The sequence below is a fragment of the Hippopotamus amphibius genome, chromosome 1 (assembly GCF_030028045.1).
Source record: "Hippopotamus amphibius kiboko isolate mHipAmp2 chromosome 1, mHipAmp2.hap2, whole genome shotgun sequence".
Classification (NCBI taxonomy): Eukaryota; Metazoa; Chordata; class Mammalia; order Artiodactyla; family Hippopotamidae; genus Hippopotamus; species Hippopotamus amphibius.
In genome coordinates this window covers 234,641,046-234,665,315 of record NC_080186.1, presented here as the reverse complement: position 1 = coordinate 234,665,315, position 24,270 = coordinate 234,641,046, and the positions used below count along the sequence as shown (strand labels likewise).

At 41.4% G+C, this 24,270-nt stretch overlaps 1 protein-coding gene across 6 annotated transcripts in view; it reads right to left on the bottom strand.

The window, feature by feature from the left end:
- Positions 1-357: 357 nt before the first annotated feature.
- Positions 358-24,270, bottom strand: part of ARL15 (ADP ribosylation factor like GTPase 15) — a 401,290-nt gene continuing 377,377 nt past the window's right edge. For 4 of the 6 annotated variants that reach the window (XM_057743576.1, XM_057743594.1, XM_057743585.1 and 1 more), the window contains one exon: positions 358-2,267. In XM_057743576.1, the coding sequence (XP_057599559.1) occupies positions 2,115-2,267 (153 nt within the window). In that variant the 3' untranslated portion in view covers positions 358-2,114. The remainder of the gene's footprint in view (positions 2,268-24,270) is intronic. The other 2 variants (XM_057743612.1, XM_057743628.1) reach the window with 2 other exon arrangements.

Genomic DNA, 24,270 nt, shown 5'->3' with positions numbered 1-24,270 from the left:
CCCCCACGTGGATTTCCCACACGCGGCAAATTCTAGGGTTACAAGGACAGGATGCCGCACGGGGTGAGCTCCGAACTGCTAGACAAAGAAGGAGCCTTATTGACAGTTGTAAAGCATTAGGCGTCAGACAGACACTTGTCAAAAACAGCTGTTGTCGGGTACTGATTGATAATGTTTTCATTCTGACGGCGGAGACACTGTAGACAGTCGTGGGTCTGAGAAGAAGCCCATCCCTGGCGCGCACATGAACACACGCACAGACAACGGGAAGTCATTTAACAGATGGCTTAGGAGCACTCAGCCACGGTGTCTTACAAAGACAACATTCTACATTTAATGAACTCGCAGAGAAAGTAGTGCCTAATAATCATTTATTTTTCATAGAAGATGAGCACAACAGGACAAAATAGAAGCAGGAATTGTGTAAGTGGTCATCGGAATAAAAGGTTTGTGCTGCTCATGGATTACATAATGTTAAAAATATTCAAGGATGCTGTAGATAAAATTTGAATATGAATCTTTTTTGATCCATTCCATTAAAAAAAAAAAGCTTAAAAGAAGTGTTCCATGTTTCCAAAGTAGTGATTTCATTAAAATCCACCTACACGATCAAACCACAAAAACAAAATTTGAATGACATATATCTTCTGGAGAATTACAAGGTTTTACACCACCCTGTAATATAGTGTGAGTGCTGTATTAGGGAACCAGTCGATGCTACCTAAAAATTACAAACAGGTTTTTATTGCTCGGGTGAAAGGAGCAGTTTTCTGTTATTTGGCCGCTTCGTGTTTTCAGTGGCCAAAAATCTACAAAATGTGCCAAAGAGTATTTCATCCATTAACCTCAATATCCATAGTTTATTCCTGATTTAGAAAAGGTCAAAGGCGCCAAAACTTAGTAAAACTGTACATTTGTCTGTATAATTTTATCATTTAAACTAAATGAAAAAAATTAAGTTCCAAAGACTGAATCTAGGCCCTAAAATTATTTATTTGCTGTAGCCCAGCATGTTTCTAAGGGCACACGGAAACCCCTGAAAACAGAGGTTTATCATAGAAATACTGATAGACCTTAGATTACTGGATGGAGACATTAACAGACTCCATTAAACTACATTAGCACTTACTGAAGGAATACACAGATAATTCTGCCTTTATAATCTCTGTCAAATCCACGCCAGCTTAAACCCTAGCCAGTATAAACTATACTTCATTTGGCTGTTTTAAAAAAAAATGTATTATTTTAAAAATTATTTTCTCTATTTCAATCAGACATAAGATTTTTAGAAAAAGATTCTTAGAAACGTATTACACTTCAGCTCGACTTTACGTTGGGTAATTTTTCCATTAAAAAATATTTGAGGACTTGATGAAATAGTAATCAGTGATGCATGCATTGTGCCTACATTTCCTCTAACTCTTCTCAAAAATGGAGACAGTGTCTGGTCCAAAAAGGGGATTGAAGGAGACTTCAGATGTGAAAAAAAAAAAGATTAGGCATCTTGTCTTTAAGTTTTTCAAAGTTAGTTTTACTACGACAGGACATTCCTTTCTGATAAAGTGATTAACTGAAGTTTTTGGTGCTCATTTTTTCTTCCATATGCTGTAAGGCCAGTATACCAAGAAAACTTAAAAATAAAATAAGGTAAAATAAAACAAAACCCCCAAGAGGTCTTGAAAATGATACACGTATAATGGGCGGCCCCAGTCACACAACACTCCACCCCAAACCCAGGGTCAACGAGCCAAGGTTCTCAGTCTCCCTGCGTCCTCCATAAGGGATTTGATTTCTGTGAGCCACAAATTCCATCCATTTTAGCACAGGGTAGAGAAGAGATGCTTAGAACAACAGAAGGCAGAGACATGCAGTGAAGATAATTAGTGGTAAACAGAGAATAAATTCTCCCTCAGTAGTGTGTACTTGACGGTAATGTCGATGATAATTCACCTGATTTAGAGAATATTCACTTTAATAGAGAGATGAGAGTCTGAGACACCTGGAAGAAAACAGATACTGAAGCCATTACAGTCTTGATACCAAAATAACATTAAAAGGAGAAACTAACATGATAGGTTCAAGGCCTTGTGCGAACCCGTCTCCTTTGCCAGATTTCACATTCTTACAGCTTCGTGGTCTTTTTCTTCTAACAAATTGATCAGCTGAGAGAAGCTGTCTTTCAGTGCTTCCATGTCATCCAGCGAGCAGGGCTGCAGAATCCAGCGTTTCCCACGTGCAAGTGGTTCAAGTTCAAAATATTTTTTGACCTTAATTGGGGAGGGGGAGAGAAGTATGTTATTAATTACAGCAGAATCTTTCTCATACCAAAATTTTGCGAGTAATGAATCAGGGGGATTTTAAGAAGTTATATGAACCGTGATGCCTAGGACTTCCTAGAATCCCATGCACAGCTGTGGTTATAATGTGGGTTATATGTTGTGACCCAGGAATGTTTTCTTTAGGGGTGAATGACCTGCTTGCAAGCTACCATTCCACCCATTCACTTAACGGCATGGGAGGTCTGATGGAGTCTAAGAAAGAATTGTATGTCCTATGGATGGCACAGGGCAAAAATACACTGCAGACACCAAAAAGCTGCAGTCAATCAAAATAACTCTGGCAGAGTAGCGTTCACTACATCACCTTGCTAACATATTAAACTGGTGACAGCCGATAACATGTACACTATCAATTATACAAGACAATTATTTTGACCATCAAACACATACACACCAAAAAATATAATTTAAACAATCCTTTCTCTCTCTCATTTAAATACATGTCTCCGGCATGTATTTCTCAGACCTGGGAAAGTGGTTTTCTAGGAAACAGGACAGAAATTGAGCGTATGTATCTGCATATATAAACTTATATAAATATACATACATACATAAAGCCTCCTAGCCTTTTTTTTTTCTCCCAGTGCTGAATTTTCAGGGAGGGGAAAATCAAGACTTTATAACCGGTCGGTGGGGTGGAGCATTTGCTATCTGACAAACCTCTTTGATTAATAATCGGTCACAAGTCACTCTTACTGTGTACGAGGCTACGATACCGACTAACAGCAACCAGGATTACCAAGTCCCAGCTGTGAATAAATATCACATTATTAAGGCTTTCAGAAGTATCGATGATTTTTCTCTCAAAGGGTATGGTAAAGTACAAAGTTCATGAAGCTACACACACACACACACACACACACTCTCTACATCACACAAGAATAGGACATTGTATTTATAACCCAGCATCAAGTATATATATATTTGATTTACATATATATATATAAAACATCAGGGCTTCCTAGGTGGCTCAGTGGTTAAGAATCCGCCTACCAATGCAGAGGTCACAGGTTCGATCCCAGCTCCAGGAAGATCCCACATGCCGCGGAGCAACTAAGCCCGTGTGCCAAAATAAATAAATAAACAAATAAATATAGAGTTAAAAAAAAAAAAATACACTGCTCTCACCAAAGGTCTATCTCTTAAAAAAAAAAAAAACATCAAATACAGTAAGTAGCAACATCAGAAGAGGTATTGTTCAAAGATAGTTTTAGTCGTCAAATTGTGTTAAATCTCACGTGCCGTGGAGAATTCCAAAGTCTTACCTTAGTTAATACCTGACCCAGAAAAAAAAGGTGTCCCAATCTTATGCCACTTCCAAATGTGGTTTCATTCTGCCTTTCTCATCACAAGCGTCAGACTATGCTTAACAGCAGAGACACACCATTCAAAGTGGTATTAATATGCGTGGACATTTTTCATGTGAGTAAGAAGATATAAATAACACTAAGCTTTTATGGTAATTTAGGAACCACTAATATGCTAACATTTTACAGTTCAAGTGTGTCCCGAAAGTCCTTCTAAAGATGTCTGCAAATTCATAATAAATACCGCTCCTGAAAAAAAAAAAGAAGCCCTTGAGGATGGAAGGACTCTCATTAATTCTGATTCTGAAGAGTAACGGAAAGCTCATTTACAGACCAGAAAATGGGTCCACAACTTCAGAACAATTTTTGGCCACGGTATTTTACAAATCATGTTGTTAACAGGATTCTCCCTTATGGAAAATATAAACTCCACTCTTTTAGTTTCTTTTCTTCAGGGCACTGAAAATGACTTACTTCAAAAAGAATATGAAACTGCTTGTGCAACGACCAGCGCCAAGGATCAGCACTGCCCTGCAGAGGGAGGGGCTGACGGTCGGTGGACGGAGGGAGCCTTGGGCCAGCAGGGGGAGAGAAGAGCTGGCAGGAGCAACAGGTGGGGAGCAAGTGTAAATCTACAGCTGCTCTAAGGAGTTTAACATCAGAGATGCTGGTCTCCTTGATTCTGCCACAAAGACAGGCTTCCGATCACGCCACTGAATGCAAAAATGGGGACCCCTCTGCTTATGATGAAATCCAGTATTTGATCAATCATGCCTCCCATCAAGCGTGAACATGGGACTTCCCTGGCGGTGCAGTGGTTAAGAAACCACCTGACAATGCAGGGGACCCAGGTTTGAGCCCTGGTCCTGGAGGACCCCACATGTTGCAGAGCAACTCAGCCTGTGCATCACAACTACTGAGCCTGTGCTCTAGAGCCCGTAAGCCATAACTACTGAGCCCGCATGCCCTAGAGCCTGTGTGCCACAACTACTGAGCCCATGTGCCGCAACTACTGAGCCTGCATACTGCAACTGCAGAGGCCCGTGTGCCTAGAGCCCGTGTTCCACAATGAGAAGCCTATGCACCACCATGAAGAGCAGCCCCCGCTTGCAGCAATTAGAGAAAGCCCAGGCGCAGCAAGGAAGACCCAAGGCAGCCAAAAATAAGTACAATTAAAAAAAAAAAAAAAGGAAAGAAAGAAAGAAAAGAGTGGACAGCATGTTACATGCAAATGTGGTACATGAAGGAAGCTGTACCCTTGTCACATTTTATAACCTCGAACCTAAAAGGACAGCAATTTAAGAACTGCTAATAACGGGGAAGAGGACTAGTGGCAAGAAATCCAATAATATGACAATAAAGACCGACACGAAGCGCATATTACTAACACTGCGTCCTCCAGTGGGTCACTTAAAAATTTATGGAATTCATCCTAGTGGCATATCAACAGCTAATTTAAAAACAATGTGAGAGGTAAATAATCACAAAATATTATAACCTGTGATATTCTGCGATATGGATCAGATACAAAAGTACAGTAAGGATTTTAGCTACGCATCAGTTTGATTACTAGGCAACTGAAGGTACAGTCTATGACACAGGCAGGCTTGGAAGATAATGAACATGTCCAAAGGTAGTTATGTTTCAGAAGTTGTTCCTGCTGAATATTAAACCGAGAAGGAAATGGAAGCTTCGTTTACAGGGTGGTCACCAGATGAAGGAGCCTACTGGTGTTAAGCTGACAAATATGGCCGGGTAACTTGAGATTTTCAGATCTGTAACCTAAGTGGGTATCCAATTCTGCCATGTTCACCCTACTGGTATCCAAATGATTCCACACCACTCTACATTTATAATATCATTTTAAAAACAAGTTTGGCATTCCACCGATATTCAAGTACAGTAAGTGACCATGTTTGCCACAGGAACATAGACTTTTGTTACCTAGAGTTTTATGTTTCTAAAAACAGAGTACAATACAAGAGAGGGGAAGATGAAGAAAATGTTCTGCCTTGAACTTTTTTCTTTAGGGTAACATTTTTTATTTTGTTTTCTTACATTAAGCTGAAGTTCACAGTTTACCACCTCCCTTCAATTTTACTACAAGAAAAATTACCCACTGTCACACTTGTCCATGACTGCTTTCTCAGTCCTTCTATACGCTAACGTATAATTTTAAAGAAAGGTGTTTAAGTTTGACCAACATAAATCATATGCTTACATGTGATATTATTTTTAAGGTTTAAAAAAATTGCCTATTGGACTTCCCTGGTGGCACAGTGGTTAAGAATCTGCCTGCCAATGCAGGGGACAGGGGCTTGAGCCCTGGTCTGGGAAGATCCCACATGCCGCAGAGCAACTAAGCCCGTGCACCACAACTACTAAGCCTGTGCACTAGAGCCCTCCAGTCACAACTACTGAGCCAATGTGCTGCAACTACCGAAGTGCGTATGCCTAGAGCCCATGCTCCACAGCAAGAGAAGCCACCGCAATGAGAACCCCAGGACGGCAACGAAGAGTAGCCCCTACTCGCCGCAACTAGAGAAAAGTCCGTGCGCAGCAATGAAGACCCAATGCAGCCAAAAATAAATAAAATAAATAAAGAAATTAATTAATTTAAAAAAAACTGCCTGCGATGCAAGGATCTATTTTTTATGATGCACATGTTTTTTTTCTAAAGGTTATTTTCTTATCAAGATAAACATTTAAAAAATGACTCAAGAGAAATGAATCCAACTCTGTTGACTACTTTATCAGCTACTTAAATGTCATGGTTAACTGGAAACTGCTGGACTTAGGAGCTGGTGGTTGTTTCACACTGCCTTCTGGCGATGGCACTTGGGGGAATGACATCAGAATACAGCTGCCTGGCAACCTGTGGTCATTGAGCTATTTTCGGGATGGCCACAGAGAGTGGGCATTTGTTAGTGGCCATGGATCCACCCTAGAGATAGGAAAACAAAGCCACCGTAAGTTGCCAACCTATTTTAGCTATGTCAACAGAGCTCTTTCTTTGCTCAGAAAGCTTCGGGGTGATTTGCATTACTGCATTCTGTTATCCACACATCGCATGCACTGTAAAGCTCTGATGTCACAGAGACAGGTCGGCACCAGCTCATGGCTGCTGTTGTCTGTAGCAGCTGTTAAACCTGTGAGACATTACATAGCACAGGAGACCCACTCATCGGGTAGGAGACGTCCTTTATGTTTCCTGGAGTAAGGAAGTAACAAAGCAATTCTTTCCTACTTACAGGACCTCTAATGGGCTTGTGATGATACTGTTTTCCCTACCTTGCCCTTGCTTCACATTCAAAAATTTTATTTTTAATTCCTGCAAAGCTGTTGTGACTAAATAAGACACGTAAACAGTTTCTGAACGGCAAGGATAAGTCTTTCCTTTTTAAAAACCTGCAAATCTTATTTTCTTTATAACGATAAGCTGCTTGGTTCTTTTTTTTCTCTGTTTGTTGTTAAACGCGGTAAGTAGTGTGTGGTCAGAGTTGGCCTCATTTTCCTCTAAACACTTTTGGGGAACAGGGTGATAGCACGGTCCACAAGGGGTTACTTAGTGTTTTCATGCTACACAGAGCTGCTTTGTAAACGCAGATATTTATAAACAGTGGTCTGACCCACACGAATGCACGGCAAGACATTGAAGAGAGGGTGTGTGACGCTTTAGGATGCGCGGGACTGTGCTGTGTGCCCTAGAACGTGGCACCCCTCGTTCTAGTGAACGCAATGCCGCTGGCACCAACCCCACTGCTGTAACTAAAAGCACACTCCCACCTCGAATGCCCAGAAAACCTCCTGCGGGGATCCTGCCCCTGTGGGTGCGGGCATCTCTTGAGCCTGTCTGGGGCTGTTCGCTTATTTTTCCGTACATTCACCACGAGAGACAGACGCGGGATGTTTTCTCCCCCGCTGCTTCCCCAGAGCCCCATGTACACACAACACGTATATTCCCTCCGCAGAAAAACTAGCAGATTATAATGGAGCGCTCTTAAGCTTGGGGGTGGCTGCGGTAGGGTCCGTGTAAGGCGTTTGGGACCTCTGCAGCCTGAAAGCTGGCTTCCTAGAGCGCTTCATTCATTCAGCCACCACTTCTTGAACGAGATGGGTGAGCGTGCTCTACGCGCTCTCCGTGCCAGTGCTGCCCTTGCCCACGTATGCGGCTCCACGGATTCGAGAGAATATTGCAAAGCAAAACCAAAACAGAAACAACAGCCTGACGAGGCGACAGTCCTCATCACCCGTGCTTTGGGATTACGAGTGCCCTTCTCGTTCCCGGCATCTTAGTGGCCGTGAGAGACTGTTTAGTACTGTACAGCTTACCAAAGGGTTTTTCACTCAGAGCACTCTGACTACACTTCAGCTGAAAGTAAGAAAAGCCACGGATTCAAATAAAGAGGGATATGATTATTTAGAATAATTCTGAAATCATGTAAGCCAATTAGAATACGAAGTATCTTGGTTGAAGATTGTTAAAAAAAAAAAACCTTCAGGAATAAAGGCATCTTTTTCCTTCATCCTCTGAGAAGGAATCAGGACTCCCGGAGTCTAGGTTGACAATTTCAGCTCCTTCCAAACGATAGCGACAGGTCAACGGACAAGACAGACGGCAGAGACCACAGGGTGAGGACTGTCAACAGAATTCAGAAAGTCAGGAAAAAGCGCAGGGGTGGGTCTGATGGGTAGAAGGGAAAGCTGGAGCATGATGCAGGAGAACGTGACTCAGTTACCTGTCTTGAACCCAGTGGATTCAATACGGTTTCCTTGTCACAGCAACGTGTCTACTGCATGCTCTATACTTTTTAAAGGACATTCGTATAATGTTTTTTTGTGTGAGACAGGTTCATATTGGTTCTCAACTCTTTGATAAAAGTATGGTCTGGGGGAGGGATAAACTGCTTGGCATTAACAGATACATACTACTCTAAATAAAAGAAACAACGAGGACCTACCGTATAGCACAGAGAACTATATCTGATATCCTGCAATAACCTATAATGGAAAAAAATCTGAAAAAGAATATATAACTGAATCACTTCACTGTACACCTGAAACTAACACAACATTGTAAATCAACTACCGTTCAATTAAAAAAAGAAAAGTACCGTCTGGATGATAAACTTACCCCAGAGCTCCAATTAAGAGGATGTGAACAGAGCCTGAAGGGACTGTGCAATCTTTTTTTTTCTTTCCTTTATAAACTGATTGACTGATTGATTGGCTGTGTTGGGTCTTTGTTGCTGCACACGGGCTTTCTCTAGTTGCTGAGAGCGGGGGCTACTCTTCATTGTGGTGTGCGGACTCCTCACTGTAGTGGCTTCTCTTGTTGCGGAGCACAGGCTCTAGGCATGTGAGCTTCGATAGCTGTGGCACACAGGCTCAAGAGTTGTGGCTCACGGACTCTAGAGCACAGGCTCAGCAGTTGTGGCGCGCGGGCTTCGTTGCTCCGTGGCATGTGGAGTCTTCCCAGAGCAGGGCTCGAATCCATGTCCCCTGCATTCGCAGGTGGATTCTTAACCACTGCGCCACCTAGGAAGTCCAATCTTGCAGGATATTGTCCATGACTGTTAAAAATGAAGCGGGACTTTGCTCAGCTACACCCTAGCTCCTTACTGGAGCCACTGGAACAGATGGACCTATTATATTCATATGTCACGCTGTGGGAAATCCTATGTGTTGAAAAATACTGACTGTGTGCCTTCTCTTTCCAACTCTAGACACAAGGATGTCAAATCATACAGGTCGTGAAATGAGCCATGGTGTGGAGTATTTACACCATGGAAATCTGCAAGAGCAACACACCAGGACTTTTTCTTTCTAGAAAACTGGTGGTTAAATGCTTATTACCAGCACATCACGACGTACATGCATCTTGTACAGATGTTTGCAGAGACATCTAGCTTAGCTGTCCTTACTGCAGAAGCTCACAGAACAGGCTTTACTTGGTAACCTTCAGCAAAGTCAGAGAGAACTTTGCCCACACCGAGGCTCCAGGACAGGGTCTGCAGATGAAGTGGCTGGGCATCATTAAGATTCTTCGGAGTGCATTCTTGGCAGCTTGTTCAAAGAAAGGTTAGTCTAGAGAGAGCAGCACCAGCTGTTCCCCTTTCCACTGTACTGCCCGCAGGATTTTGAAAGGTACTAAATATGTCATTAAAGGCAGAAATAAATAATACAAGTAAAACCAATGTGCCACAGTCCCAAAGATATTACGACACAGCATAGATATTATTTCTTTTCACTGAGTATGAATAGGGACCAGAAAATAACAACCTGATGTTAACCAACGTGACAATGTTACTTTGGGAAGTATATTTACAATGGACGACTGCTTTCAAGAACACTAGGTGTAATATAAAAGTGTAGTTCTGATAAGACGGCCTGCTTCTTCCGCAAAGTGCAGCCTGTCTGACCTTGGAATAATTAAAAACCAGACAAATGACTGCAGGTTATGACCTGTGACTGAGCCTCACCCTTATTAGAAGTCTTCTTGCCCAGGCAGTAACCTCTGACGTGTGCAGAATGCTATACGTTGTGATAATAATTACATAGAAACCCAGACTTCCACTGCACGGGAGGATTTAGCCTGCCCCAGAAGAGCCAAATAAAATGATCCCATTTGCTTTGGTGGTTAGATTTAGGATCTGAAAAGCATTCCTGTTTTTGCTCAATTTGCTAACCTGGATTTACAGAACAAACTCCATCTATTTTCTCTCTTTGATATACCTGGGGGTGTAGGGCGGTGTTTTATTCTCTCAGCCCCCGTGCTTGCTTAGCAGACAATCACTGCGAAAGGCACAGACTCAGGTGTGGATACTTCCTGTTTTCAGGGAGCAAGGAAACATACCCACGCTCCCCATGCACTCCCTGCTCTGCTCCAGTTATTCTCTCTGGCCCGCTGCAGCCTGGGGAGCTTCCTGCACACAGCCGTTGCTCCAGCTCCTGCTTCCCTGCCCAGATGCCTCCATCCACAGGTGGAAAGGATCATCTTTGAAGACCAAGCAGATGTCTTCCTGTCACCCCAAGGGGAAGCCTTAATGTTACAGAAGACACTTTCCAAAGGCAAAGAGGCCTGAGTCATAGTAGCCACTGTTGGTTGGCTCCTCAGCAGCTGGCCGCCAGAAACTCCCCGTAAATAAAGTTTTATTGGAACACAGTCAGGCTTCTTCACTGACGCATGGCTGCTGTCACACCACGATGGCAAAGCTGAGTCATCGCCACAGAGACAGGACGTCCTGCAAAGCCCAGAAGAGTTACTATCTGGCTCTCTTAGAGAAAAAAAATTGCCGCGCCCTGGCCTACGGCATCCTTCAGCTTCCTGCCTTGTCCAGCAGAGGCACAAGGAGAGCCTGGCCGGGGCCTCCGTGTGACCCGGGCTGCCAGCCCTCCTCTCCAATCTGCCTCACACTTTACAGGGACAGAGAAGTTGGCCTTTCCAGCCTGGCCAGGCTCCACTTACAACTGCAGGTGTTTTCAGTTGCAGTCCAGCGGGCAGAAGGGTCATCTCTCAGCAAAGCCCTATTTTTTTCTTCTCTGGGTTCAGCCCGAGTTTCTTTCATGTGGAGACTTCCTAAAGGCCACAGGAACTCCAGGGTATGGGATAACCTGTCAGGCTGAGGGTTCTGGTGTCCTTCAGGATGGCTTTTAGTGCGCAGAAATACCAGTCATGGTTATTTTGCAATTTTAAAAGTTTCATATACAATTTATTAAATTTATAGTATCTGAGGACTTCCCTGGTGGCGCAGTGGTTAAAAGTCCACTTGCCAACGCAGGGGACACAAGTTCAATCCCTGGTCTGGGAAGATCCCACGTGCTGCGAAGCAACTAAGCCTGCGCATCACAACGACTGAATCCAGCGCACCTGGAGCCTGTGCTCCACCACCAGGGAAGGCACCGCAATGAGAAGCCTGTGCACCACAGTGAAGACCCAACGCAGCCCAAAGAAAAAAAAAATTTATAGTATCTGAAACCTAGTTCTTCCTGAAGCTATTACATTCAATTTAAAAATCTTAACACTCTATTTATACACCTGTTAAGTTTTAACAAACACATTCAGGAGGCTGAATACTGTTTAGGTCCATTTAAAAACTTACTTTAGTTAATGACAAACATCTCAAAACTCCATTTATAAATTTAATGTATTCAATTTTCTTAGACTGTCTTAAGAATCAAAACATCCTGAAGTAAAGAATTTTTTTTTTCCAGTAAGAATTATTAAAAATTTCTTCCATTAAATTTATATATTCAAGGACTCTCAAGTTCTGGGACATTCTAATACTATTTACAAGTTTAACTAAACTTTCATACCTCTCTACATAAGAGGCCAATTTTGATCACTTTACACATTTTAAATTAACTTGTGTCTGCTTTCTTTCACTCAACATAATGTTTTCAAGGTTCACCACATGTAGCATGTATCAGTACTTCATCCTTTTTATGGCTGAAATAATGTTATATTATATGGAAAGCCTATGTTTTGTTAATCCAAGTTCATCAGTTGATGGACATTAGCTTTTTCTACTTTTTTGCGAATATGAATTCAGTCATATGAACCATTACTTTCTCTTTAAAACAGACAATGCAATTATTACATAAATTAATGGGTTAAGATAGCCATACTCATTGGAGATGAAGTGTCTCCACAAGTCTAAGGTAAACTCCATTTTCACGCAGATGCACTAGGATCTTCTAGTTTTACTAAAATAACACAGAATTTGCATAATTATTCTCTAATTTTCTCATGTGTATGACTCTTTAGTTCCTTGAGGGCACAGACCATGAGAAAATAATTTTGTATTCTCTAACGTACCTAGTACAATGAAACTATAATGAAAAGCGCAACATAAAATGCAGTATATTTCATCCCATATTAAAATGTTAGTAGAGGAGAGAAACTGAATCTTGGAGAGAAGTTACCACTCTTCACAATTCATTAGGCCAAGGTTTCATACAGGAGCTGGGATTTCATGGACAGTTTCGAAACTGTAGGCCTGATTTAAACTCTATTATATACACATGCCAACAGGCAGCTGCAGTGAATTGTTTTGCAAACAGAAAAGTAAACAGCCTATCATGGAAAACAGAACCACTCCAGAAATCTCAAGACCCATAGGACACTGTTTTGAGCTATTCCTTTAATCTGTGTCCAAATAAAGCAACTAATTCTTATCTCAGAGAATGGAAAGCATTGACACATGCACAGAGAGAAGCATCGGTACACTTGTCTTTGCGTGCAGGTGCAGGCATCGGCCTCTTCAATAACATCTATGACACAGCCATTAATTACAGAGGCAGCCGCCTTCCAACAGCTCACCATTTTATTTTTTTCTCTTCTCTTCTCTCCTTCCTTTATTCCATTCTTTCAAAACAGCCTTCATTTTGGGTACCAAGCACCTTCAGGGTGTTATACTTGATTCTTTACGTTCCCTGTTTGGGATACTACGCAGTTATGATTTATCTTTATTTCAAGAAGGCAAATATTGTAAGTAGGAAGAAATCTGCATAGGAAAAACTTTCTCCTGGCCAGAGAATATGGTTGTTTAAAAAGTCCTACCTATATGCATGAGAGCCAGTCAAGTATGTACTAGACACGAAGGAGAGTTAATGAGTGAAAGACCCAAGCACATCAGAGACAGCCAATTAGCTTGTCTGAAACCCAGGCTTGTAAAGCTATCAGTAACTTATAAAATGGTCTGCTACACACAAGTAAAATGTTGTTTAAATGGCTTGCTTAACTAGATGCATTCACCATGAAATTGATTCTTTTAAGGTTATTTTTTAAACTTAATACTCATTAACTGTGCATACTGAAATGGCTGAGTGGGTGGGAAGAAGGTAGATATGTTGCTACTGTAAAGTGCATGCCGAAGATATGCATTCCACAGTTTATGAGGTTAAGAGGTATTGGGAAAAAACAAAAAACAAAACCCTCATCCATTACCAACAATTGTGTCTGCCTCAGTAATTGAAATGGATCAACCTCATTAGATTATTCCTCCTCTGCCTTGCTAAACACTTAGACGGGGACTGGCAGATGTGCTCTGAGGGCCTTCTGAGCTGAGAATTTATGTCTCTGCATTACGGAACTACACTGTTTTCCACCATAGCCTGTGATTCTGCAAAATGGTATGAGAGAAAGAAGACCCCGAGCCTGGTATATTTCAAATCCGACATGTGCCTTGGAGTGAACATCAAATTTCATCCCCCAAAGACTTACTTCACTAATAAACATGTGAGGTGTACCTTGATGTTAGCTGACACATGAATGACAATCACTACACTCTTTCATACTTCCAATGTTCCTTAAAAAACTCTTGAATATTTTAAAATTGGTTTCTGGCCATGCCTCACACTCAGCGTTTCCTGTCATACCGGCTCCATGCCATAAATACACCTCAGTCACTTGCTCCCTGATCAGACACGCTTGCGTTCTGCAGGGAGTAACTCTTTTTCCTGCTTACTCACTGCTGGTACCCTTCATGCGCTTCATCAAACCACTGTCCGTTGGGCAACACGAAGGATTCTTTGACTCAACAAAACATCAGGAAAAAAAATATTTACAATGGTTACTCAACAAAACATCAGGAAAAAAAATATTTACAGTGGTGACGACACAAAAGACTTAAAATATAGTTTCTATAGTCTAGTTTACTCGGCTTTTATAATGGACTACTTGTCCCCTCTCTCAATGTCACGGTCGTGAGGCATGAGAAAGCAACAGCAGTAGTAACAAACCCAAATGTTACTATATGGCACCCAGATAAACATGCTGAACACTGGCCTCGGGGCTCTATGGCAGCATGCTGTCCTGACAACGACAACATTTAGATGCTGGAGCGGATTCAAATGCTTGGGCCTTAAGCAGGAGACAGACCAATACAGCAAGCCAGGCACTGCTCAGCCGCCCACGGAGGGTGCCAGCGGCCCCGTCCGGATGCAGAGATATTCAAGGGGTGTCCTGTCAGCAGTCTGTCCTCTGGCTCCAGCAAGCAGCCACCATGGAAACACTGGGAGGAAAAGGAAAAACGGGAAGGCGTGGAGAGATGGGGGGAAAAGGCAGAGAAAGCTGACAGCAGCCTCAATCACACACCCGAGCAAGGGGAACAGGTAACACGTGGCCTTGAAGCAGACTGCCATGCTGTGAGTCACGGGGAGAGAATTTCTTTTCCTGCCGGCAACACAGTCAGGAGCAACAAATATGAGCTTGCAGGCAGCCCCAGGAAAGAGAAGCTGAGTGGTCATCTGTCCTGAGGAATTTTAGCCAAAAAAAACCCCCACAGGACTAGCTGAACTCAGAATAAAGTCTGTGAAAGACAAGTCTGGAGAACATTACCATCAGACAGAAGGAGAACATCAGAAATGAAGGTTCAAAAAGCCATGGACTGGACTCACCACGGCACTGTTAGTGTGGCCCTGGGTCCTAGTCGTCACCCCAGGACTGGTCCAAACCACTCGTTCTCAATGGGGAAGAAGAGGCAAGGTGACTATACCCTGCCCCACGCCACCCCACCCCAGGGGATATCTGGCGATGTCTGGAGATGTTTTCTGGTTGTCACAACTGGGGGGTGGGTGGGGTGGGCAAAGGGGGTAGTTGCTACAGGCATCCAGTAGGTAACAGCCAGGGATGCTGCCAAACACCCTACAACGCACAGGACAGGTCCTCCCTCCCCCTGACAAAGAGCTGTGTAGCCCCAAACGCCAATAATGCTGAGGCAGAAAAACTCTACTCTGAACTGACCTTTTTAAGACAAAAATCAAAGAATGAAATGATTCAGCCCACGGTGTATGAGCAGGAACGATCAGGCTCCCTCACTGGAATCTAAAGATTTGGCCATCGGACTGGAAAGCTCCTCAGGGAGGAGCACCAAAGGGCCACGGTGTGCACTCTCTGTTCCTCCTTCTTGTTCAGAGTGAAAATCACCAGATCTTGGTGGGGCCAAGTGAGAACACCAAACTGGCTTGAAACAAGTGCTGGAAGGAAACAGCCACGTTTCTCTCATTCTACACACTCACTGTTTTGAGCTCTGGGGATACAAAGGTACACAGTACGAGGCCCAGACCTCATGGAGCTTACAGAGCAGTGGAAGAAACTGACGTATATTAAGTGAATATGTAAACTAAGTAAAGTCAGCTAAAAATAAGTGCCGTGACAAAAAAGAAGGCAGGACAGCAATAATAACGTTTGCCATATAACGGACCCAAAAGAGGGGCTGATGGTATAATACGAGTTAAAAAATCGAGCAGTCACATATGAAGACAAACATCTAGCTGGCTTCAAAGCAAAGTCTCATATGGTTACAATTAAAACCTCTCCTTGGGGCATCCCTGGAGGCACAGTGGTTGAGAATCCACCTGCCAACACAGGGGACACGGTTCAATCCCTGGTCTGGGAAGATCCCACATGCTGCAGAGCAACTAAGCCCGTGTGCCACAACTACTGAAGCCTGTGTGCTCTAGGGCCTGAGTGCCACAACCACGGAGCCCACGTGCTGCAACTATGGAAGCCTGCCTGCACACCTAGAGCCCATGCTCTGCAACAAGAGAAGCCACTGAACTGAGAGGCCCACTCACTGCGACGAAGAGTAGCCTCCACTCGCCACAACTAGAGAAAGCCCAAGCACATCAGCGAAGACCCAACACAGCCAAAACAAACAAACCAACCCTCAAAAAACAAAAAATTCTCTTGATTAACCTCCACTTAGTTGTCTTGGATTAGCTGATCCTTCATCACACACAAGACAGAGATTAACGCTGTCTACACAGTGAACATGCACACCTGGTGGATATAACACCCTAATGATGAGGCTACACCCTCGATACTCTTGACGAGTGGACTGCTCTCTGTCATGTCTGCTCATTTTCGCTCCTGAGTTGTTCCTAATTCTCATTAACGCAATCAGATTTGTTATTTTCATTAAGTAATGTTATTAAATGTGACACCAATGAATGAAATATGAACTGGAAAAGAGAATTTCTATTTCTATGAAAAACTAAATGGGATGGGTTCAAGGAAATCTATAAAAATAAGTCACTAAAAACAAACTGCTGTGGAATTAGATTTAGCTAAGATGACTCTAAAGAATCAGGAGGGAAAGGGGCAGATGGCTCCACAAGTGCCTTTAACTATGGTTTTACTTTAAAGAAACAGGAGCTGAAAATCATAGGTAATGGCTGTGTTTCATGCAAGAAATATGACACAGGGACTTCCCTGGTGGTGCAGTGGTTAAGAATCCGCCTGTCAATGCAGGGGACACAGGTTCTATCCCCGGTCTGAGAAGATCCCACATGCCACAGAGCAACTAAGCCACAACTACTGAGCCTGCACTCTAGAGCCCATGAGCCACAACTATTGAGCCCATGTGCCACAACGACTGAAGCCTGTGTGCCTAGAGCCCATGAGCCACAACAAAAGAAACCACTGCAATGAGAAGCCTGTGCACACTGCAACAAAGAGTAGCCCCCGCTTGCTGCAACTAGAGAAAGCCTGTGCACAGCAATGAAGACCCCATGCAGCAATAAATTAAAAAGGATTAGTTACTGAGTGAACTGGTAACTAATGTTTAAAAAAAAAAAAAAGAAAGAAAAATATGATACGGAACTCTGATTAGTGGCTACATATTCAGAGAAAAGTCCTTGGCCCAATATCAAAAGATTAGTACCATCTGTATGTTTTAAGTTAAAATAAATTATTTAGGGTACATATACATTTTATCTTTTTAACGACAAGACAGTTTAACCAATTCTTGATTAACTGTTCAACTATCAGTTCTGATCAGGCCAGATACAGGGGCTTCCAACTGTACATTTCAAATCACACTTTTTATTCTGTCTGAAGCAAAAGCCTTCTCAGAGGGGAAGTCATTAACACCCATTTCAGTCTGAGTAAAGAGTGTTACATAAAATCATATCCACTGTCAGAATCAATATTAGAGTCTATCACCTCAAATCTTCTTGTGAAAGAAAGTAGAGCATAAATAAATAAAATTAAAATACTCAAATCCATACTCACACACACACACACAGCCCTGCAGTCTCCTGTGGAAATAGTCTTATCTGTGAAAGCAAATTATAGTGAAAACTGGATACCTCATTATTAAATACAGTGTCCTTAAAAAATAATAAACATTGAGGGTTTGGCTCAAGATGGTGCAGTAAGAGGTGGTAGAGTCTCATCTTCCCCTATGAACACATCAAAGATACATCTACATGTGGAATAATTCACACTAAAAACTAACCAAAAACTGGCAGAAGGACTCCTGTACAACTAAGGCTGTAAGAAAGATATACACGTAATTGTGTCCGAACAGAAGGACAGTGATCAGGTTGGGACCTGTGCCTGCCCCTGGGAGGGAACTCAAAGGAAAAAAAAGATCACATGGGTGGACACCTGCCCTGGGGAGTGAGCCACGTCGGGTGCCCCCGTCCTGGGGTCCTTTGCAGGGGAGACAAGTCCACCTGGCTTTTTGGAAGACCACTGAGACTAACAGAGGGGCTGTATGAAGCCTGAACGCCACTCCTGAGAAACACGTGCCTGCTGGCTTGCTGCTGCGGTGGGGTGGAGAGAGGTGTGCTCTAGGATGCTGGCTTCCCCATGACTGCCTTACTGTGAGCTCCAGCCCAAGCTGAGCCAACTCCAGCCCCGATCACCCCATGTCACAGTGTGGCACTGAATCTGGGACGGCCAAAACTGGAGAAAAGACTCGACTCTGGGAGGCAGAAGCATCGGGGTCTGGGGTGAAGCCTGGGGGGGTGGTGATGGTCACTGTCGGCACCTCCTCAAGCAGGGCCTCAGAAGTAGCCCAGATCGCCGATGGCTACTCCACCAGGGCTCACTCCCCTGTACAGGGCTGAGAGTCCCTGTGGGCCCTGCCTGCAATTCCACCATAGGGCCTGGACCATGGAAGCTGGGGGCAGTGCCTGGCTGTGAGGAACACAGGGGATTTGTACCTGAGGCTGCACCTGAGTGGAGCTGCTGCTGCCTGCCAGGCAGTGCATCAGACCTCTGCCTGCAGCTGACAGGAGCCAAGGGCCCGTATGGGCCCCACTTGCTTCATTACTCCCCTCCTCTGTGGCAAAGGTCCCAGGGGGGCGAGAGGGGAAAAAACACACTTAAATGGAACAAAACCAGCTTGGGCCTGAAACTCAGGGCTTCTGCTGTAGCAACCTGTGATCAGATCCTGGCCCTGCAGGGTGATGATGGCTACTGGACAAAGGGTAATTCTGGCCTCATACCTGGTGCCAGCTCTAGCCCCTCTGTCTCCAGTTCCACCCCCTACCAAGGTGACAGCTGCCTGCACACCTTGAAGAAAGACATGACGTGCCTCCATGTGACATCCAGCTCTCCCATCAAAGGCACCAGGCACATGCAGTTGGCACAGAGATGCTCCCACATGAGAACACCCCTTCAAAAATGCAATTTCACCTAAATTCATTCAGACAGAGAAAGTTAAGCAAAATGAAAAGGCAGAGGAAGTACTCAATTGAAAGAGCAAGAGAGAACCCCTGAAAAAATAAGTAAAACAGAAATAAGCAATTTACCAGATAAAGAATTCAAAGCATTGGTAATAAAAAATGTTAACTGAATTAGGGAAAAGAATTGATGTATACAGTGAACACTTTAACAAAGAACTATAAAATATAAACAAGACCCATTCATAAATGAAGAATTCAATAGCTGAAATGAAAAACACACTACAAGGAATGAGTAGCAGACTAAGTGATACAGAAGAACACGTAAGTGATCTAGAAGACAGAATAATGGAAATCACCCAATTAGAACAGCAAAAAGAGACACAAATTTTAAAATACGAAAGCAACTGAAGAGACCTTTGGAATAACATTAAGCATACCAACATCTGCATTAGAGGGATCACAGAAGAAGAAGAAGAGAGAGAAGAGGATCAAAAATGTATCTGAGGAAATTATGGCTAAACACTTCCCAAACCTCAAGAAAGAAAGATACCCAGATACAAGAAGCAGAAAGGGTCCCAAACAAGACGAACCCAAATAGAGCCACACCAAGGCATACCATAATTAAAATAGCAAAATTTAAAGACAGAGAATTCTAAAAGCAGCAAGAGAAAAACAAAGAGTTGTTTGTAAGGGAACCCCCATAATCAGTGTTGGCTGATTTCTCTGCAGAAACTTTGTAGGCCAGAAGGGAACAATATCATATATTCAAAGTGCTGAGAGGGAAAAACCTGCAACCTAGGATAGTCGACCCAGAAAGACTATCATTTACAACAGAAGGAGAGAGAAAGAACTTCTCAGACAAATCAAAACTAAGAGTTCATCAATATTAAACCTTCCCTAAAAGAAATGTAAAAGGGTACTTTTCTAAGTGGAAAAGAAGGAAGAATGTAGGAAAGGGAAAATTCCACTAGGAAAGGCAAATATATAGTAAGGACTGAGGATCAATCATTTAAGCCAGTATGAAGATTAAAAGACAAAAAATATAAAAGCAACTATAACTATAATACACAGCTAAGGGATAAGCATGAAGATGTAAAATATGACATCAAATGTACAAAATGTCAGGGAGGGGAGTAAAAATGTACATCTCCTAGAATGTATCTGAACTTAAATGACTACCAGTTTATAACAAGCATATATAGTTATAGGTCAACATATATAAACTCATAATAACCACAAATCAAAAACTTACAATAGATGCACAGAAACTAAAAAGAAAGGAACAAAAGCATACTACTAGAGAAATCATCAAACCACAAGGGAAGAAACAAAAAGAAGAAATGAACAGAGAAGAACTACAGACACAACTGGAAAACAAGTAATAAACTGGCACTAAGTACATACATATCAATAATTATTTTAAATGTCAATGGACTAAATGCCCCAATCAAAAGACAAAGGCTGGCTGTTTGAGTTAAAAAATATGACTCTCAATATGCTGCCTACAAGAGACTGTGTATATGTGTGGCTAAATACACACACAAACTGAAAGTGAGGGGATGGAAAATGATATTTTCATGCAAACAGAAACAGCAAGAAAGTGGGGTTAGTAATACTCATATCAGACAAAATAGACTTTAAAACAAAGACTATAACAAAAGACAAAGAAGGGCATAAAGAGATCAATATAAGAACAGGATATTATACTCATTAACATATATGCACCCAATACAGGAGCACCTAAATATATAAAGCAAATACAAACAGACATAAAGGGAGAAATGGACAATAATACAATAATAGTGGGGAACTTTAACATCCCACTCTCCTTGATGGAAAGAACATCCAGACAGAAAATCAAAAAGGCAAGAGTTGTTTTAAATGACATAATAGACCAGTGGGACTTAACAGACAGCTACAGGACACTACATCTCAAAACAGCAGAATACACATTCTTTTCAAGTGCACATGGAATGTTCTCCAGGATAAATAACATACTAGGTCACAAAACAAGTCCCAATAACTTGAAGAGGACAGAAATCATATAAAGTATTTTTTCTGACCACAATGGCATGAAACTGGAAATCAATTACAGAAAGAAAAACGAGAGAATAACAAACACGTGGAGACTAAATAACATACTACTAAAAAACCAATGGGTCAATGAAGAAATCAAAGTGTAAGTCAGAAAATATCTTGAAACAAATGAAGTGAAAACACAATACTTCAAAACCTATGGGATGCTGCAAAAGCATTTCTAAGAGGGAAGTTTATAGCGATGCAGGCCTTCCCAAAGAAACAAACAAACAAACAAAATTCTCAAATAAGTAACCTAACCTATCAACTAAAGGAATTTTAAGAAAGAACAAACGAAGCCAAAATCAGCAGAAGGAAGGAAGTAATAAAGATCAGAGAGGAAACACATAAAGCAGAAATCAAAAAACAACAGAAAATGTCAATAAAACCAAGAGCTGGTGTTTTTATAAAAGATAAATAAAATTGATAAACATTTAGCCAGGCTCATCGAGATGAGAGAGGTCCCAAATAAACCAAATAAGAAATGAAAGAGAAGAAATAGCAACTGATATCACAGAGATACAAAAAAATCATAATAGAATACTGTGAGCAGTTATATGTCAATAGATTGGACAACCTAGAAGAAATGGACAAATTTCTAGAAACACACAACCTGCCAAGACTTAATCAAGAAGGAACAGTTTGAGCAGACCAATCACAGGTAGTGAAGTTGAATTTCTTAAAAAAAAAAAAAAATGCAGCAAACAAAAGTTCAGGACCAAATAGCTTCATAGGGGAGTTCTACTAGACATATAAAGAAGAACTCATACCTATCCCTCTCAAACTGTTCCAAACATTGAAGAGGATGGAACACTCACAAAATTCATTCTATAAGGCCACCATTACTCTGATACCAAAACAAGACAAATATTACAAAAAAGAAAATTACAGGCCAATATCTTTGATGAATATAGATGCAGAAATCCTCAACAAAATATTAGCAAAACAAATCCAACAATATGCAAAAATGATCATATACCATCATCAAGCTGAATTTATTCCAGGGACCCGAGAATGGTTCGGTATTCACAAATCAATCAATGTGATACACCACATTAACAAAAGGAAGGATAAAAATAACATAATCATCTCAAAAGCAGCAGAAAAAAACTGGACGAAATTCAACATCCAGTCAGATAAAAATTCTCATCAAAGTGGGTACAGAGGGAACACATCTCAACATAATAAAGGCCATTTATGACAAACCCACAGCTAACATTATAGTCAATGATGGAAAGCTGAAAGCCTTTCCTCTAAGTTCAGGAACAAGACAAGAATGCCCACTCTTGACACTTTTATTTAACATAGTATTGGAAGTCCTAGCTACAACAATCAGACAAGAAAAATAAATAAAAGATATCCGAACTGGAAGAGAAGAGGTAAAAACTGTCACTACCTGCAGATGCCATGATACTTTATATAGGAAACCCAAGTCTCCACCCCAAAATTATTAAAACTAATAAATGAATTCAGCAAAGTTGCAGGATACAAGATTAACATACAGATATCTGTTGCTTTTCTAAACACTAATAAAGAACTACCCAAGAGAGAAAGTAAAACAAACAAAACACTTGTTTGAAATCACCTCGAAAAGAATACCTAGGAATAAATTTAACCAAGAAGGTGAGAAGCCTATACTCTGAAAACTACAAAACACTGATGAAGAAAATCAAAGATGGTACAAAGAAATGGAAAGATATCTCATGCTCCTGGATCAGAAGAATTAATGTTGTTAAAATGGCCATATTACCCAAAGCAATCTACAGATTTAATGCAGCCCCTATCAAAATACCCATGACATTTTTCACAGAACTAGAACAAATAATTCTAAAATTATATGAAACCATAAAAGGCCCAGAAATGCCAAGGTAATCTTGAGAAAAAAGAACAAAGCTGGAGATATCACCGTCTCAGACTTCACACCACACTACAAAGCTTCAGGAATCAAAACAGTATGGTACTGGCACAAAAAAAAGACACACAGATCAATGGAACAGAATAGAAAGCCCTGAAATAAAGCCACGCATTTATACTCAATCAATCTATGACAAAGGTGGCAAGAATGTACAACAGTGAAAAGAGAGTCTCTTCAAAAAGTGTTGCTGGGAAAACTGGACAGCTAAAACAATGAGATTGGAACATTTCCTCACATCATATATAAAAGTAAACTCAAAATGGATTAACAACTTAAGTGTGGGACCAGAAAATATAAAACTCCTAGAAGAAAACATAGGCAGAACATTCTTTGACATAAATTGTAGCAATATTTTTTTAGATCTGTCTCCTAAGGCAAAAGAAATAAAAGCAAAAATAAACGGGACCTAATTAAACTTATAAGCTTTTGCACAGCAAGGGCAATGATGAACACAACAAAAAGACAACCTATGGAATGGGAGAAAATAGTTGCAAATGATACCACCAATAAGGAATTAATATCTAAAATATATAAACAGCTCACACAACTCAATACCATAACAAACAAACAAAAACAATCTGGCTAAAAAATGGACAGAAGACCTGAACAGATATTTTTCCAAAAAAGACACATAGATGGCCAAGTGGCACATGAAAAGATGCCCAACGCTGCAAATTATCAGGGAAATGCAAATCAAAACAACAATGAAATATCACCACACACTGGTGATGGCTATCATCAAAAAGAACACAAATAACAAATGTTGGTAAGAATGTGGAGGAAAGGGAACCCCTGTACACTGCTGGTAGGAATACAAATTGGTACAGCCACTAGAGAAAGCAGTATGGAGGTTCCTCAAAAAAAAGAAAACAAGAACTACCATATGACACAGCAATTCCACTACTGGGCATATATCTGGAAAAAATGAAAACACTAGTTCAAAAAGATACATGTACCCCAATGTTCACAGCACACTATTTACAATTCCCAAGATATGGAAGCAACCCAAGTGTCCATTACAAGAGGAATGAATAAAGATATGATATACATACATAATGGAATATTGCTCAGCCATGAAAAGGAATGACATTCTTTCATTTGCAGCAATGTGGAAGGATCTAGAGAATATCATACCTAGTGAAATAAGTCAGAGAAAGACAAATACTATATATCACTAATATGTGAAATCTAAAAAATAATACAACTGAATGTA